This window comes from Catharus ustulatus, chromosome 27 (assembly GCF_009819885.2).
Source record: "Catharus ustulatus isolate bCatUst1 chromosome 27, bCatUst1.pri.v2, whole genome shotgun sequence".
In the NCBI taxonomy this organism is placed as follows: Eukaryota; Metazoa; Chordata; class Aves; order Passeriformes; family Turdidae; genus Catharus; species Catharus ustulatus.
Genome location: NC_046247.1, coordinates 666,794 through 684,006, shown reverse-complemented (window position 1 = coordinate 684,006; position 17,213 = coordinate 666,794). Strand labels below are relative to the sequence as shown.

The 17,213-nt window shown below is 56.8% G+C and overlaps 2 protein-coding genes across 3 annotated transcripts; both read right to left on the bottom strand.

Annotated features, from left to right (window-relative positions):
- Positions 1 to 13: 13 nt before the first annotated feature.
- BRF2 (BRF2 RNA polymerase III transcription initiation factor subunit) lies at positions 14 to 3,125 on the bottom strand. Of its 2 annotated transcripts, XM_033081375.1 has the most exons (5): positions 2,967 to 3,125; positions 2,398 to 2,457; positions 1,901 to 2,222; positions 1,037 to 1,473; positions 14 to 1,000 (listed from the first exon to the last, which is right to left on the bottom strand). In XM_033081375.1, the coding sequence occupies exons 1-5, from the start codon at positions 3,118 to 3,120 to the stop codon at positions 267 to 269; spliced, it is 1,707 nt and encodes a 568-aa protein (XP_032937266.1). In that variant the 5' UTR covers positions 3,121 to 3,125; the 3' UTR covers positions 14 to 266. The 2 variants fall into 2 exon arrangements, with proteins under 2 accessions (XP_032937266.1, XP_032937265.1); XM_033081374.1 differs by having other exon boundaries at positions 14 to 1,473.
- An 818-nt stretch (positions 3,126 to 3,943) lies between these two features.
- RAB11FIP1 (RAB11 family interacting protein 1) lies at positions 3,944 to 16,762 on the bottom strand. Its single transcript, XM_033081050.1, has 5 exons — positions 16,434 to 16,762; positions 12,429 to 12,871; positions 11,469 to 12,261; positions 7,386 to 7,491; positions 3,944 to 6,570 (listed from the first exon to the last, which is right to left on the bottom strand). Exons 1-5 carry the CDS (start codon positions 16,760 to 16,762, stop codon positions 6,352 to 6,354), a joined length of 1,890 nt encoding a protein of 629 aa, XP_032936941.1. The 3' UTR covers positions 3,944 to 6,351.
- Positions 16,763 to 17,213: the final 451 nt, after the last annotated feature.

The following is a 17,213-nucleotide window of genomic DNA, read 5'->3' as shown; positions in this document are numbered from 1 at the left end:
TTTGCTGAAGAATGAGAAGTCCAAGGTGAGGCTGCCCTGGAAACCTGGCAGCTGCACTTTTATTTATTTGTAACAGAAATGTACCATGACCTGAAGCAGTGCTTCCATAAAAAGCCCCAGCACATTAAGGAGGATCAGCCTGCTCCCTCCCCACAGCCTTGTTCCATGGCTACCTGTCTGCAGCACAATCACTGTCCCTGCTGGGCTTCACACTTTTGGTCCCAAAACTGTCCCTGGCAGCACCATCCTCTGAGCCACAGCCACCCTCACAGCCAGGCCCTGGCCTTCCTGAGGGCGTGGATCTCCTCAGGGCTCCGCAGGTACTGCTCGATCTCGCTGTCCGAGATGGGCTCGTCCCCCGTGGTGGCCTCGGCCGGAGCGCTCGGGGCTGCCGGACGCAGCCTCTTCCTGGGGTGGATGAGGCAGGGGGGCAGCAGGGGCCTCAGGGGGCCCCCACGCCGGCCTGGCCCTGCCCAGGGACAGCCCTGCTGCTGTGTGCCTGGAGCAGAGCTGGGAGAGCCATGGCCAGAGGAGTTCTTAACCTGGGAGTCCTTATCCGGAGAGTCCTTATCCAGAGAGCTCGGGCCCACAGAATCCTGGCCTGGGGATCCCTTATCCAGGGAGCCTTTATCCAGGGTGTCCTTATCCACAGAGCCTTTATCCAGGGAGTCTTTATCCACAGAGCCTGGGCCTACAGAGCCCTGGCCTGGGGATCCCTTATCCAGGGAATCCCTACCTGGAGAGTCCTTACCCAGGGAGCCCTTATCCACAGAGCTCTGGCGTGGGGAGCCTGTACCTGGGGAGTCTTTATGCAGGGAGCCTTTATTTGAGGAGTCTTCATCCACAGAGCCCAGACCTACAGAGCCCTGGCCTGGGGATCCATTATCCAGGGAGTCCCTACCTGGGGAGTCCTCATTCAGGGAGCCTTTATCCAGAGAGCCCTTATCTGGGGAGTCCTGGCCTGGGGAGCCCTTATCCAGGGAGCCCTTATCCAGGGAGCCTGGGCCCACAGAGCCCTGGTCCAGGCAGCCCAGGCCCGGGGCCGTGTCCTGCTGCTCCTCTCCCTGCTGGCTGAAGGCGTTTTTCAGCAGGAACACGCGGTGCTGCAGCAGGTCCCCGATGTGCTTCACCACCACCTTCCTGTCCAAGTCGAAGCCGCGCAGCCAGGAGAGCTGGGAGGCCATTCCCAGCAGGATCTCCAGCAGCTCCTTCAGCCTGAGGTGGGCAGGGGGAGGCAGATCCACCCCTGCCAGGCGGCAGAACCGCGCCAAGGGGCAGGAGAGGCGCGGGCCGGGCCGCAGGGACTGCCAGGCCAGGAATGCCGCGGCCGTGACGATGGGCACAGGGTGCCGGCCGGTCACCAGCCACGTCTCGCTGGCCAGCTCCACAATGGCCATGGTCCGGGCCAGCAGCTTCTCCTTGTCCTCCAGGAACGGCGCAGGGATGTTGGCCGTGGGCTGGAGCAGCCGGAAGCTGAGGGAACAAAGAGCCACGGTCAGGGGAAGCCTTGGGGACAAACACACGCTGCTCTGCCATGGCTGCTGCTCATGGTCACCAGGAGGAATTTCTTTATGGAAAGGTTTCTCAGGCATTGGAATTGCTGCCAGGGAGGTGGTGGAGTCCCCATCCCTGGAGGTGACACTCGGTGGGTTAGGTCACAAGCTGGGCATTGGGCACGGGTTGGCCTCAGAGATTTTTTCCAACCTCAGAGATCTGGGATTCTGTGATTCATGGTGCTTCCCTGAGCACCTCTCTGCCCTCTCCAAATCTGGGAGAACGGGGCAAGGTGAAAATCACAGCCCAGTTGTGACAAGGGAGGGACAAAAGCCAGCCCAGCCTGAGCATCTGTGCCACAGCTCAGCCTCTCCACCCAGCCAGGACAAACCAGGGCTGGAATCACCTGTTGAGGTGCGTTGTCACCAGGTCTGCCAGGCTCAGGGCGGGCACCGAGAGCTCCAGCTCCTTCTGCAGGCTCAGGTAGACGCTGGCAAACAGGTCCTGCTTGGCATAGAGCAGGGAGCAGACCGTGCCCATGGTCAGGGGCCAGTTGCGCTGGCGGCACGTCACGAACACGCAGCAGCCCCCCAGCAGCTCCTTCTTCTCCAGGCTGACCAGGCGGAAGGCAGGGAGCTGCAGAGCCCTCTGAAAGTAGGACACGGCCGTCTCCTCGAACACCGCCGGGAGCTGCAGCACCTTGCACAGGTCCTGCACCCGCCGGATCCCTGCGGGAACGAGGATCGAGGGATTTCCCCTCAGAGCTCCAGCAGGCACTGAAACACCTCCCGCCCCTCGGGGCAGCGGAGGCGCGGCTGGATGCAGCACCAAGCCGGCTCCGAAGGGGTTTGACACTTTTTCACCACCAGAAACAGGATCGGGGTGGGCAGGAACTGCTCTTACCTCGCTGCAGGCAGCGGCTCAGCTGCTCCTTCTGGCCAGTGCTCTGGGAATAGGCGACCTCTGGAAAATAGGGTGGGATCAGTCAGTCCTGCAGGGAACCCAGGGACAGAGACACTTGGATCTGGGGCAGCCAGATGCCAACAGAACCGGACTCCAACAATCAGAATTGTTTTAGTTAGAGCTGCACAGGTAAAAGCAAGTTGTGGGATCTCCTCCGAGCCAGGCTCTGCAGACAGAGCCCGACAACGGCCTCGGGGCTGCTCCGCTGCACTTAAAGCTCTTCTGAGAGATTTAAATGACAGATGCCACCGTTTAAATTTAAAGCTCATCACCAGCTCCAAGCCCAAACCCTGCCAGGGAAACGCTGTGATGGAAAACCCTGCTGGTGTTTGCGGGGATGGAGGGAGGGGGAGCCGCCGGTCTGACCCGACAGTGCCCAGCACGGGACACCGAAACACAGTTCGGGGAGCGCTCCGCTGCTCGGACCGTCTCAGAGAGCCCCAATCGAGCTTCGCACGGTCGGTTCAGCACCACCCCGAGCGCGGACGCTCCCGGTTCCGCTGCCGCACCTCGCAGATGCTCCTCGTCGGTGTAGGTGGTGGTGAGGAGTCCCTCGGACAGGACGCAGCCGCAGGCGGCGCAGACCAGCTGCTGCTGCGCGTAGTGCGCGTCCTCCACCAGCGACTCCGAGCCGCACTCGGGGCACCGGCCCCGCGCCGCCATCGCGGCCGCCGCGCCGGGGGAGCGCCGGGGGGCGCGCCGCCAACAGCCAATAGCGGCACGGCACGGCCCGAGCCCACCAATAGCGGCACGGTCCGAGCCCACCAATAGCGGCACGGCCCGAGCCCACCAATAGCGGCACGGCCTTTCCTGAGCCCACCAATAGCGGCACGGCCCGGCCCGAGCCCACCAATAGCGGCACGGCCTTTCCTGAGCCCACCAATAGCGGCACGGTCCGAGCCCACCAATAGCGGCACGCCCCGAGCCCACCAATAGCGGCACGGCCCGGCCCGAGCCCACCAATAGCGGCACGGCCCGCGGTCCGTCCCCATTCCTGCCCGGCCGAGGCGCCGTCCCCTGGGCGCCGCGTTCCGCCACCGCCGGTTCCGCGGGGGATCTCCGCGCAGGAAGCGGCGGCGGCGGCCCCGGGACTGGCCGAGGGAGCGAGACCGAGAAAACAACGCGTTCTCCTCGGCGGGGAACCCCGGGCCCATCGCCGCGGAGGAGCAGGGCCATAACCGCGCCAGTGCTGCCCTGAGGGAGCAGCGCCGGGCCCTGCAGCGCCGGGGCCCGCAGCGCTCTCTCCCCTCTCCCTCACGGGCCCTGGCGGTGCTTCACACAAACTCTCGGCTCTGCAGATGCGGACCAGCCCGTCCGTCAGGTTTCCCCACCCCGCCGGGTGTTTACCAGGAAGTTCCCGCATGTTTTGGCTGCAGGGATGAAACCAGCCCCGAAATACCTGGAGGATGAGCGGAGCTGGGCACAAGGAGGGGACGAGGCCCTCTTGAAACTGCTCCTTCAGAACAAAGACACGGTGATCACAACACTGGGTTTAAGGTGTATTTATTTTAGTGTTCCATAAAACCAAAATGTGTTTAAAAACAAACAGTACCTGGGCTAAAAGCAGAGAGTACAAACAGGGAACATGCATTGAGATCCTTCAATAATAAAACAATATATTTGATTCTTAAGGCTCTTGAGGATGTAAGATGCCAGTCCCCTCCCACCAAAGGAAGGATTTAACGAGTTTTGCCAATAAAAATGAGCTACAAGGCCTGGGTGATGGTTTTGGGCTCCACAGCTGCAGTCCCCCAAGGGAAGGAAGAGCCACCCAAGAGTCACCCAAGAGCCACAGCTGGAACCAGCAAAAAACCCTCCCCCAGCCAGGGGAGGCTATTCCAAGTGTTAAGGCTTCATCTCTGCTACGAGCACATATTATTTATTGCTTTGGTTCTGTGCAGGTCACTCTTCCCAGCAGAAAAAAGTCTAAAATACAAGTTGATCAGTGAGGTACAGGATCCTGTGTCCAGAGATCCGCAGAGGCACGAGGAGGAAACAAATCAATCCTTCATCTTCCTCGCTCGAGAAGACACCAGAGGCAGCAGCAGCTCCAGCAAAGCCAACCAGCAGCACTCAGAATTAAACCAGCACCACCACCACGGCTTCAGACCCTTCATTCAGAGCAGAGGGGGCAGGAGAAAGGAGAGAACGCCCTCCCTGCTCAAGTAACGCTAAAATGAGATCAAAGTACCTGAAGTCTTGCAAGACTCAGCTCCTAAGGCTTGTTTGGGGTCAGGCTGCCCATGGGGGACAGCTCTGCCAGTAAAGCTCCAGACTTTGGTAGCAGGAATGAAAACGTCATTAACAGCATTTTTTTGATTTTTCTAATAAATGTTTACATCTCCATGCAAATATATTAAACTGCTCCTCACTACAAAAATACAGTATTTGAGATCTCCAGTAGCTTCCAGTGGTTTATGACAATTGTAAGCAGGCTGCTCACAGGGTGAGAGTCTATCCAGCTGCTCCAGTCCCTCAATAAAGTGCTTTGCCATAGAAAAACTGAGTTAGAAACTCACCCCTGAGCCAGGAGTGACCCAATAACCCAACAATTTCCACAGGCAGGAGTGTTTGTTTCCATGGAATTAAGGCTGGAAGGCTTTAAGCTTTGGTCCTCATGAAGCTTTGGCTGCTCTCTTGGTTTTCCAGCTTCCCTCTACGCCTTTTATGGACTCTCCCTACCCTAGAAGACCCCAGAGGTGCCAAAAGGCATCTGATGGTTTTTGATCTTTGCCAAGAGCTCAGCAAACAAAAGCCCCACGCAGTTCCCAGGGGGGAGCTGTGGTGGCTGCTCCCCAGGCAGGAGCTGTCCCACAGTCTGACGGGGTGGGGAGAACATCCCCGAAAACACTGAGAGCCCAGGGAGCTCTGGAATGCCCAGCACACCCTCAGCCCTCAGCCACACAAGGATTTCCGCCCAGGAGCAGCCCCAGCGCTCCCTCCCCTCTCTGCAATGACAACAAAAAGCTTTTTTTTTTTTTTTTGTCATTACTTTTTGTAAAACTGCTCGCCCTGGGAGGGTGCTCAAGGTGAGCCCCAGTTCCAGAGGCCAAAGCACTTCTGGTCCTGAATCAATGTAATGGAAATGGTCACAGAACTCCCTCAGGGCACAAGGTGTGAGATGTGAGAGCCAGCCCTGCTCCAGGGCACAGGGGAGCCTCTGCCTCCTCCCAACAACCTCCAGAGCAGAAACTTTAAGACACTAAGAGAACAACTGAGTTAAAACGTACCTTTGGCCCAATCCATTGATGCCATTCCTATGGCAGAAACGAACCATGAACCTCAGTGGCTCCTACTCCAAAAACTGTGAACGTTCCCGTGGGAATGTCCACTTGATGAGATGAACTGAGATTTGATCAGCTTATGGTCAACTTTCAGGGCATTAATTCCTTTTAAATTACAGCCCAGGCCTGAAGCTGGGACATCTTTGGGCTTCTCCAGTGTAGTTAATTATTATTTTAAAACAGTCAAATCCTCAAGCTCTACTGTACAAGGATTTATATTGCACTACAACTTCAGATGTGGAAAGAAAAATAACTGATCTATCAAAGCTGCTACAAAACAAAACCATTTAAAAAAAATCTTCCTAAAGGATCATCAGTGCCTTGCTATGAAGCAAAACACATCAAAAACCCTCCTCCTTCCCATCACAACCAGCCTTTGGGTTAATGCCTGATCTTCCCAAAGAATGGGAAGAAAACAAAAAATAAATACGATAAGGTGACTTCATTACAACACCTGATGGAACTATTAATCAATCCCAGGGTTGCTCAAGGCAGAAACAGGAAAAAGGTCATTTTCTGTGAGCAGCACAACCAGCACCACCTGCTGCACAGCAGCTCCTCACCCTCCTCTGGGGGAGTTCAGTCCTTGCTCACCGACACCCCCAGCCCTTCACATCTTCCCAGCCTTCCTGTTCCCAGACATGGAGACACGGAGGATGTTGGGGGTCTCCTCCATGACTCTGACCAGCAGGTTGTCGATGTAGTCCTCGAGCTCCCGCACCTGGAGGTCCTTCCTGGTGATGGTGTCCTTCTGTTTCAGCACCAGCTGGATCAGCTCATCGTGTGTCAGCTGAGCGTACGCATAGGCAGGGTCCGAGGGATCGTATTTCTTGGCAAGGGAGGGAAGGCAGGGTCAGAGCAGGCACAGGACATTCCAAAGGAACAACACACACACCAGCACGGTGACAGCTGCTGCTGAACAAACCTGGCAGAGCTTCAGCCAGCTGCTGAAATGCACACTGGTAAAGCCAAACTCAGGTTAAACAGCAAGAAACGCCCACCCACCACTTTGCTGTTTTTTCCCATTTCTTTGAGAAGTCTGTTTTTAACCCTTAAGCAGCACTGAGAGCTACTGGGCAGCCTCTGCTGATTCCTCCAGGAGTGTGAGCACTCAGGCTCCTGTGGGGCATCACACACAATTCAGGTGCAATCAGAACACCACAACACCCACTGCAAGTTCTCAACCCCCTTGAAACAGCTTGAATCACTCAGCTCAAATCCTGTCCCCTCACACCAGAAGGAGGCACTGCTGTTATTTCGGCGCTAACTTCTCTATTTCCCCAAAATGCCCTGACAGGCAATAAGGGGACCTGTGATTTTCCCTGCTGGCCCAGGGATGCTCCCAGCCTTTTGGATCAAGGTGGCAGGTAAGCTGTGCCTCAAGCCTGGAGGTGTCTTTTGAAGGCAGGACTATGCTGAAAGCTCCTCTCAATGCACGACTGTGCTCCAAGGAAGAGGCTGTGCCTGAGAACCTCCACCACAAAACACGAGCCCCACCTCTATTAGACATCAGTCTGCAGGAAAATAAGAATTTCAGGACTGTTCCCATGCTTGGGGGCTGACCAAAAGGAAGTTCATGTCCCAATGAATATGCAAACTCTTCAATTAAATCAAAGCTTGGGCAGTGAAAGTGCCACTCCATACCTTCACACTCATTTCCAGCAGCTTTTCATTCATGGTGCTGATGACATTCAGGCTCTTGCTCTGAGGCTTGTTTGCCATGGCATTCATTGGCTTCACAGGATGGAGTCTGCAACAGGAAAAAAAATGTTCCTGTTGTTGAGGCAGAAGCTGTAACAGCAGCATGACAGGTCTTCAGAATAAGAACAAATACAGCAAGAAATTGGGGATGATTCCCTCCCTGCTCCATCTCCTGAGAGAAAAGAGATTCAGCTTCAGCAAGACAAGGTATTTTTAAGCCACAGGGGTTTTGTAAGTATTTTCCAGTTCTCTACTATCTTTATTGACTCAAGGCATTGGAGATAAAGCAGCAGCAGGAAGGGAAATACATCCTGTGTGTCATGGAAGAAAAGCCAGGTCAGGCTACGCGAGGAGACAGAACACAGGGCAGCCACTCTGATCCCTCAGGAACTGGTATTTCAGCCTGACTTTCCTAATCAGAACATATTTGTGATCTTACAACATATCAAATACTTCTGCTGTCCTGAGGCCTTGTCCAGTCTGAACTGACGCCACAAGCTGTGAGGAAGTGCTGTCATTATTTGCCTGAGCAGGAAGAAAATTTTCCTTCTACTTCAGCAAATGCTGGCCCAGAGGTGTCCTAGAGCCCAGGCAGAGCTCTGCAGGTGAAGTCTCCAGGGCTGGCAGGTCAATGGCAGCAGGCCTGGCAGCAGGAGCTGCAGCTCCAGGAGCAGCCTGAGCTGTGGTGATGCCTGAGGAGCCCAGCTCAGCCAGGACATGAAGGATCCCCCTTTCTCAGATTCACCACTCCCCCAGTCTGACAAACAGCACAGCCAGTGGGATGCAAAGACTCCACTCCACCTGCACTTCCCCCAGGGGCTCCCCAGGGAGCTGTGATGAGCAGCTGCTCCCCTTGGCACCCCGAGGAGCTGCACAGATCCTCCTGGAGCCAGCAGCAGCCCCGCACTGGGTGACAGCAGCCAGGCCCTGCCAAATCCCAGCCCTGAGGAGGTCAGGGCAGTCTGGTCCTGGTGAGATGCAGCAGCTGCAGGGCCAGACCTGCACCCAGAGAGCAAAGCACAGCTCACACCTGCACAGAGGTACCTGCTGTGATCCCCACGTCTCACCTGTGCTTGGCAGACACGGTTTCACCACCCCGTGGGGTTTGGCTAGGGAACGTTTCAGAGGGTGAAACCCGTGCCTGCAGAAGTTTCTTCTTGCCCGAATTTCCCGCTTTATCTGCGAAGCCCTCGGCTGCTGGCTTTTGCGGAGACTCTGCTCTATGACTTGGGGTGTCAGAGAGAAGGGAATGAGAGGAAGAGTAGGGCTGGCAAGGACTGGACAGGGAGGAAGAGAAAGCAGAAGGCTCAGAGCAGTCACACTCTGCACACTCCTCAACACCTGCACTCCTTTCCAGCTCTTGTTTCTCAGAATCACTGTCACGCTCCCTGGAATGAGACATCACACCTAAGCCTGAGTCAGCTCCCTGGACACAGACCCTGGGAGCACCCACTGCAGCAGAGCCCTCCTGGCAGTCCCCCAGCTCCTCATCAGAGCCCCCCTCGGGGATCACGGGAAGAGCGGCCAGCACCGAGCAGGTTCCAGGCACAGCAACGGCAGACTTGAGATCTGTGACACGCACAGAGAAATCATCACCACCTGCCTTTGCTGAAGGCCTGCCACTGCTGTTAGCTCTGGGTGTCACAGTCCCCAAGGAGCCACCTTGAGGGAGGCAGCCACGAGCAGCTGAGGGCTGGGAATCACCTGGGAACGGGAGCCCTGCTGTGGATTTTTCAGCATCTCCTGAAGCAGGAACATCAGCCTGCTCAGCCTGGGAGCTCACTGGGGATTTCCTCAGCAGTACAGCCACTCGTGGGGCTGGCTTTGGGGGGACAAGGACCCTGCTGCCAGCCCCCCCTGGATCCCCTTTCCGAGGGGACCCTGTGCAGGCTCTCGGGCTTGGCTGGACTTGAGCAAGTGTCTCATTTCCAGCAGGTGGGGCTGCCTGGGGCTCTAACACTGCCTGGGGCTCTAACACTGCCTGGGGCTCTAACACTGCCTGGGGCTCTAACACGGGCACACACTCTGCCCCTTGCTTTGCACCACAGGTCTGGTCCTCCCTGAGCTTGCTCTCAGGGGACACAAAACCTTTGTCACCCCTCGTGCAGGGCTCAGTGCTCACAGCAGGGACCTCCACGGCTGTTCCATCACTGCTCCAGGCGGGCTCTGTGCTGTCCCCAGAGAGCTCTGTCCGTGGGTCACCCCCTGCTCCCAGCTCACCCCCAAACCCTGCTCGCTCTCCTGCTGCTCCTGAAGCTGTCTGTAACCTCCCACTGGAATCCAGGTGCTGCTCTCCACCTTCCTGCCCACCCACACCCACACCACCTGATGGAACACCCTGCCATTCCCCCCGGACAAAGGACACAGATTTCCCAGTGCCTGGCTTGCTGCTTTCCAAAGAATCCTCAGGCTGAGGCTGGGCAGAACCACAGGGGAGCTCTGGAGCCAGCCCAGGGGGACCAGAAGGGGAGTCAGACAAGGTGCAAAGAGGGTCTGGCCCAGCTGTGACACCACTGGCTAAAGCCACATCCACAGAGCCCCCTGAAGCACCACGAGCAGGGTGTCCTGCAGAGGAACAGCTCTCACCACCAGGCTGGCAGGCAGGGGAAGGAGCAGAGTCAGCCTGGAAACCTGGCACTGCCTGTCCCCCAGGCCTGGACACAAAGGGATTATTGCCATTGAAACGGCAGCCAGAGGGGACAGGAGGTGTGGGTGGGGCAGAGCCCTCAGGAGCCTGCCCCCAGTCAGCAGCAAAAGGATTATTGGCCCTAGCAGGGACCTGCCCAGGCAGAGGCACTTTGGGAACAGAGGCTGCAGGATGATGGGGTGAAGGGAAACGGGCGATGCTGTGGGGATCCAGGGCTCTGGGTGCCCTGTCCCACTCAGGAGCAAAGGGGTTCTTGTCATTCCAAAGCTCTGCAGCAACAGCAGGAGAGGTGAGAGAGGCAGGAGAACTAGTGGTGTTCTCAGAGTCTGGCCCTTGGACTGTGTGCCCCACGTTAGAAATAAAAGGATTATTCGCACTGCTGGTACGGTGCACAGAGAGGAAAGCAGGGAGGGGGGCAGGTGCAAGGGTAGGAAGCGTGGCTTTGGGTTCCTCCTCTGGAGACAGGCCCAGTCTGCAAAAAGGGACAAAAAACTCGCATGTCACTTGCAGATGCAACACGAGGCAGGAACAGACAAGCTTTAGCACCAGCCTCCATCAGCTCTGCACTGAGGTGAGCTATGCTTTAAAGAGACCTCAGAGAGGTCCCCGTCCCTGTGAGAATTTACATCCTTAACTGCACCTCTACCAAGCACTGGGCTTGTGTCAGAACTCTCCTGCTGCACAGCTTGCTTTTGCTGCTTTAAGCACTGTCTCTTTGCACCCCAAGCAGGTTTATTAGTATGTAAAACACTTGCACAGGCAAGACACTGAAACTTGAGAAGCACTGAAAATGAGGAGATAGGGACACACACAGAACACAGCCTTATTAGTAGGGCACACCTATATGTACATAAAACCCAAACACAATATATATGTGTGTAGGAAGGATAAAGGAGCAGAATTTCCGAAAAAGCCTTGTGTACAAATCCACACCAAATCCCTCTGTGCTGCTGTGAGCAATGCCAAAAGCAGAAGGGCTCAAGGCTACCCTTTTGGGAGACCACAGCCAAGTAGGGAAGAGGAAAGCAGAGATGTTAGAACGGGCATTTCAGGCCCTGGGGAGGCTGCAGCCACACAGCTCAGACAGGGTTAGTTTGTGCAAGAGATCCAGCAAGAAAATCACCCCTTCAGTACCTGCACAGGTGCCTGTGCTAGAGAACCACTATTTCAGCATCACTTACAAGGAGCATCCCCACATCCACCTTTTTATCACACTGAGGAAGAACCTGGAGCTGGTTTTGCTACCAAAGCGCCCAACGCCAGCGCAGGACCCGCAGGTAGCACAGAGCAGCACCTGAGCCCAGGTGTGGCAGGACTCAGCCCGCTGTCCCCTGCCACCACACTGCCCATCCTGAGCCCTGCCAGCACCTGGGGCTCACCTGGGTTTCACAGCTTTGGTCTTGGCTGGAGCAGCTTTCTCAGGTTTGCGCTCCTCCTCAGCAGGGCTGAGCAGCTGCTTGTTTGTGGCGGCCTCCTCTGCATGGAGAGCATCTCCTGACGGGCTCACTCTGCCCAGATCTGCTGGGGCTTCAGGGCATTTGGCCTCCTCTTCACTCTTCTCCTCTGCAGCTGTGTTTTCCTCACTCTGCAGGGTCCTGTCAGGAATAATCTCAGCATCGCTGGTCTTCACCGTTTCCTTCTTCCCAGTGACCAGGGAGAGCAAGGCAGATTTTTTGTGCTCTGGTTTTTTGGTCTCTCTAGCAGCCTCAAGGCTCGGTGCAGCGCTGGTGTCCAGGTGCTCCTCACTGCTGAGCAGTTTGTATGATGGTAGGGTCATGGATTTGAAGGTCTCCAAGGATGTGGCCCCAGAGAAAGCCTGACCAGAAGAGGTTCTCCCCACCTCCTCAGGTGATTTAGTGGACCTGGAGGACAGGTTCTCCTCTGAAGCAAAGAGCTGCTTCCTCCTGAGGTTGTGAGGAGAGGGGGAGGAGGCTGGAGTCTTGTCCTTGGTCGTGGTCTCTTCCATGTAAACGTGGCTGCCATTGATGCACAGACTTGACTTGGACACGGGATCGTTTTTGGACTTAAGGCCGCTGAACAAAGAGAGCCCATCCCTTTTGGTGTGGTTAGTGCTTCCTTGGGTTAGCTGCCTGCTGTCCAAAAACGCTGGTTTACGAGATTTGAACAGAGGAGAAGGAGCTGGCTTCTCTTCCAGTGCATTTTCAAAGGATCCTGGAAAAAAAAAACAAAACAGGAGAAAGTCAAAATGCGAGAACAACCTTTTGACAGCCTCAGTGTCAGGAGGGAGTTTCTATGGATTTGTTCAGAAAGAAGAATTTAAGCAGTGCTGTGAAAAGTGCAGACAGCCCTGTGGGGGAAGGTTTTGTGCCAACACTCACGTTCTGAGGCGGGAGAGGTCTCGGACTCCTCCTCATCCCACTGGGGCTGGAAGTCGCTGGGCCGCAACCGAACCCTGGGGGTGAGGGGCTGCTGAGTGGGCAGCACCGACATGGACTGGGACAGGGATGTCTTCTGCAGGCCAGGCTTGGAGAAGAGCGCTTTGAACTTGGATTTCTTCTTCTCCTTCTCGGCCGCCTCATCCTCGCTGTCAGCGGGGGAGTGGGGGGCGCTGGGGACGATCTCCGACGCCGTGTCCGACAGGCCACTGCTCCTCCTGCCCTTGAGCTTGTCCTTGAGCTTCCCAAAGGGAGAGCGGGGCTTGTCCTTCATGGACAGGTCAAACATGCTGGCTGTCATGTTGCTCCTCATGAACTGGATGTCCACCTCGATCTCCCCCCTCTCCTTTTCCTTCTTCCCCGGTTTGGAGTGAAGCTTGTACCACCTGCAGCAACAAGGAGATTTCTCTAACCACCAGTAATTGAGAACACAGAGGGTGCTTGTGGTTGAAAAATCAAATCAGCCCACAGTGGAGGAAAAGAAAGCCTTTAATCTCATGGTGACGTCATGGTCACGGCCCCAGGTGCCAAGGAAAACATTCCTTATCTTAAACAGAAAGTTATTAAGATTTGGTTTAAAACCCAGATAGGGAAGGGTTAACAAAGAGGAGAAAAAACAGCAGCACAACATGGAATTCCTGTGTTTCAGCTCAGCCACTCTCCTCTGCCCTTTCATCTCTCCTCCTGACACTGGCAGGGGCCAGGGCTTTGAAGTGGAGCAGAGCAGCAGCCTCAGAGCTGCACACAGCCCCACGCCCTCATACCTTTCATTCCAGCTCCTTAATGCCTCTTAAGCCAAGGAACCCCTAATCAACAGCAGAGAGCCAACCCCAGCCCTACAGAGCCTGACAGAGCTGGGGGATTTCCACTCACCCCTCCAGGCTCGTGACTGGCACGCACCAGGAAGGGCAGAGCTCGGACAGAGCCTTCTCCCTCCCCAGACACAGCTCCCAGCTCAGTGTGGGGAGTGCCCAGGGCATCCCAAACCACAATCCCACCACCCACACGCCCTCAACCACCCCTCTGTGACACTCCAACCACACTGTAGCCAGCAAACAGAGCTATCAGCACTGCACACCACTTTGTTTGTTGATGGAACCACAGAATTCCCCACCCCACAGAACCCACAGCAAAGGCTGCCTGGAAACTGCTTTGTTTCCTTCTCCTCACCAGCTGCAATGGGAAAATAAAGCAAGCAAACGGAGCATTCAAATGTGCCCTGCCATCAAATTTGCACTTCAATCTCCACAGGTATACTGGAGCAACAAAACACAACAGGAAAAGGTGATTTGCTCCAGAGAAAATTCAAAATTAATGGGGATAACCGAAGGAGATGGATTCAAGAATCTGCTACAGGCATATCAGAGGTGGAAGAAATTCCCTCTGAGGGTGGTGAGGCCCTGATCCAGGACAAGCTGTGTCTGTCCTGTTCCTCAAAGTGTTCAAAGCCGGGTTTGGAGCAGTGGTCCAGTGGAAGTTGTCCCTGACAGTACTTTAATACTCTAAAGTCCATTCTGGCATTCTGTGATTCTAAAAAAACGAGTGACAGTCAGGTGCCTAGCCTGGGGACAGAAGGCACCCAGGGACGGGGCTTGATCAGGAGCTGAGGCTTTGCAGGGAATCACAACCCCTTTGCCTTTCACACGAGCCAGCACTGGCACTTTTGTTCCAAGCCTGTGGTTTCCAGGAGCATCCTGTGCTCGCAGGGCTTCGGTGCCACAATTGATCCCTTTGCTCAGCAAAGGCAGCTCAGCCCCGGCTGAAAGCAGCACCGTGGGAGAGGCTGGAAGGAAATCATGGACTGACAACCCCAAAACCACTAAAAACCTCATTAGTGGCATTTATCGTGTTAGTGAGCGCCTGTCAATCAACGTGCATCTATTTTCCAAATAAAACAAATCCTTTGTGGCTGCACATCACCGTGGCAGCCAGAACAAAACAGGCTTCAAACTTCCAGGGCTGGAAACAACTGAAAACATGGGGACTCCTGGGGAAATTTCTCAAGCTGTATTTTCATTTTTTTTCCTCCCTCTCAATTTTCCTTTGCCCAGACACAAAGGAACGCGCCCAGGAGCCCGAGGCACGAGCCCTGAGCTCTGCTGACCGAGGGGCTCTGCAGTGTAAACACAGCCCTGTCTGACACAGCCTTAATGAACTCGCAGCCTAATTAAGCCTTGACCAGGGACTGGCTCTGTCCTCGTCGCAGGGCTCAGGTGAGCCGGGAGGAAGGTGACTCACCAGCACATTACAAGGCTGCTGACTCCCAGTAAAACCTCCCGGGAACCACCCCGGGTTTCACCTTCCCCTGCTCCAAGCAGGAGTGACACAGAGCTGGCGCTGGGCAGGAGCGGCCCTGGCTGGGTCCTGCTGACAGCAGCGGGGTCAGCCTGTGGAACGTGGAATTATCCACGCGTTGTTCATTAGGAAAAACAAATAAATGGCTGCTGTTGGTGCCCTGCTGGAAGGAGGCAGCATTCTGAGGACATCAGGTTTTGGGGGGCAGGCTGGCTGCTTCTTCTGGATGGTCACAGCACTCACACAGAAATGTTTAAAAATCAAACCCAAGGACCAGGCAGGACTGGCTGGGAAAGGTTTCCCTCCAACCGTGGGGCACAGAAATCCCCTCATCCCTCTCCTTGACCTCTGTGGGGCTGAGAGACTTCCTCAAACCTCCTCCCCATCCTCCACAGGGACCACAGCATCCTTCTCCCCAGCTCCTGTGGGGCACAGAAGCCCCCTCATCCCTCTCCCTGACCTCCATGGGGCACAAGGTTCCCTCCAAACCTCTCCCTGGCCTCCGTGGAGGGGCCAAAACCTCCTCCCCATCCTCTGTAAGAACTGGAGCAGGCACTCCATCATTCTCCCCACTTCCTGTGGGACACAGAACCTCTGGCATCCCTCTCCCTGAACTCCGCGGGTCTAAAAGATCCCCCAAAACTTTCTCCCCATCCTCTGTAAGAACCGGAGCAGACACTCCATCATTCTCCCCAGTTCCTGCAGGACACAGAACCTCACGCATCCCTCTCCCTGAACCCCGTGGAGCTGAGACCCTCCCAAAAACTTGTTCCCCATCCTCTGCTGGACCCGGAGCAGCCACTCCATCCTTGTTCCCATCTCCCGTGGCACATAGAACCTCTTGCATTCCGCTCCCTGAACTCCGCGGGGCTGTGACCCCCCAAAACTTGTTCCCCATCCTCTGTAAGACCCGGAGCAGCCACTCCATCCTTGTCCCCGGTTCCCGTGGGAGGCAGAATCCCTGGCATCCCTCTCCCTGAACCCCGTGGGGCTGAGACCCCCCCAAAACTTGTTCCCCATCCTCTGTAATACCCGGACCAGGCACTCCATCCTTGTCCCCATCTCCCGTGGCACACAGAACCTCTGGCATCCCTCTCCCTGAACCCCGTGGGTCTAAAAGATCCCCCAAAACCTTCTCCCCATCCTCTGTAAGAACCGGAGCAGGCACTCCATCCTTCTCCCCAGTTCCTGCGGGACACAGACCTCTGGCATCCCTTTCCCTGAACTCCGCGGGGCTGAGACCCCCCCAAACCTTCTCCCCATCCTCTGTAAGACCCGGAGCAGCCACTCCATCGTTCTCTCCGGTTCCCGTGGGAGGCAGAATCCCTGGCATCCCCCTCCCTGAACCCCGCGGGGCTGAGACCCCCCCAAACCTCCCCATCCTCTGCTGGACCTGGAGCAGCCACTCCATCCTTGTTCCCATCTCCCGTGGCACACAGAATCCCTGGCATCCCTCTCCCTGAACCCCGTGGGGCTGAGACCCCCCAAAACTTGTTCCCCATCCTCTGTAATACCCGGAGCAGGCACTCCATCCTTGTCCCCATCTCCCGTGGCACACAGAAGCCCCGGCTCTCTCAGAGCTCCCCGGCTCTCTCCGACCCCCCCGGCTCTCTCAGATCCCCCCGGCTCTCTCCGAGCCCCCTCCCCACGCACCTCGTGTGCCTCGGGCCGCCGAGCTCCCGCAGCGCCGCCAGCTCCACCTCGGCCCGGCCCAGGAACTTGTCGGCGCCGGCCAGGGCGCGGTGCAGCACCGTGAGGCGCAGCGGGGCCGCCCGGGCCGGCAGCTCGAACGTGGCCTCCTCTCGCCACAGCGGCTCGCCCCGGCACCGCTCGGCCACCGAGGTGCGGAACTTGTCGCGGCCCAGCGCCATCACCGCGTACGCGTCGCTGCCGCCCGCCGCCGCCTTGGCGCGGAGCCCCCGCGCCCGCAGCACCGTCACCCGCACGTGGGTGGGCGCCCAGCCCGCGGCCGAGCCCGCCATGGCAGCGACGGCACCGGGAGCGGGCCGGGAGCGGGCGGGGAGCGGGACTGGAACGGGACGGGAGCGGCGGCCGGTGCGCCCCGCCCAGCCACGCCCCTCTCGCGAGAGCGCGGGAAAGGCGGGGCCGGCGGGGGCGGGGCCTGGGTGTACAGGTGTGTACAGGTGTGTGCAGGTGTGTGCAGGTGTGTGCAGGTGTGTGCAGATGTGTGCAGGTGTGTACAGGTGTGTACAGGTGAGTGCAGGTGTGTGCAGGTGTGTGCAGATGTGTACAGATGTGTGCAGGTGTGCGCAGGTGTGTGCAGGTGTGTGCAGGTGTGCGCAGGTGTGCGCAGGTGTGTGTAGGTGTGTGCAGGTGCATACAGGTGTGCGCAGGTGTGTACAGGTGTGTGCAGGTGTGTGCAGGTGTGCGCAGGTGTGCGCAGGTGTGCGCAGGTGTGTGCAGATGTGTACA

Coding starts and splice junctions, on each gene's coding strand:
- BRF2 (XM_033081374.1), bottom strand. CDS start 3,120: ATGGCGGCGCGGGGCCGGTGCCCCGAGTGCGGCTCGGAGTCGCTGGTG. Junction 2,458..2,966: donor CGACGAGGAGCATCTGCGAG/GTGCGGCAGCGG, acceptor CCTATTTTCCAG/AGGTCGCCTATTCCCAGAGC. Junction 2,223..2,397: donor GAGCCGCTGCCTGCAGCGAG/GTAAGAGCAGTT, acceptor TCGTTCCCGCAG/GGATCCGGCGGGTGCAGGAC.
- RAB11FIP1 (XM_033081050.1), bottom strand. CDS start 16,762: ATGGCGGGCTCGGCCGCGGGCTGGGCGCCCACCCACGTGCGGGTGACG. Junction 12,872..16,433: donor GGCGGCCCGAGGCACACGAG/GTGCGTGGGGAG, acceptor TTGTTGCTGCAG/GTGGTACAAGCTTCACTCCA. Junction 12,262..12,428: donor GACCTCTCCCGCCTCAGAAC/GTGAGTGTTGGC, acceptor TTTTTTTTCCAG/GATCCTTTGAAAATGCACTG.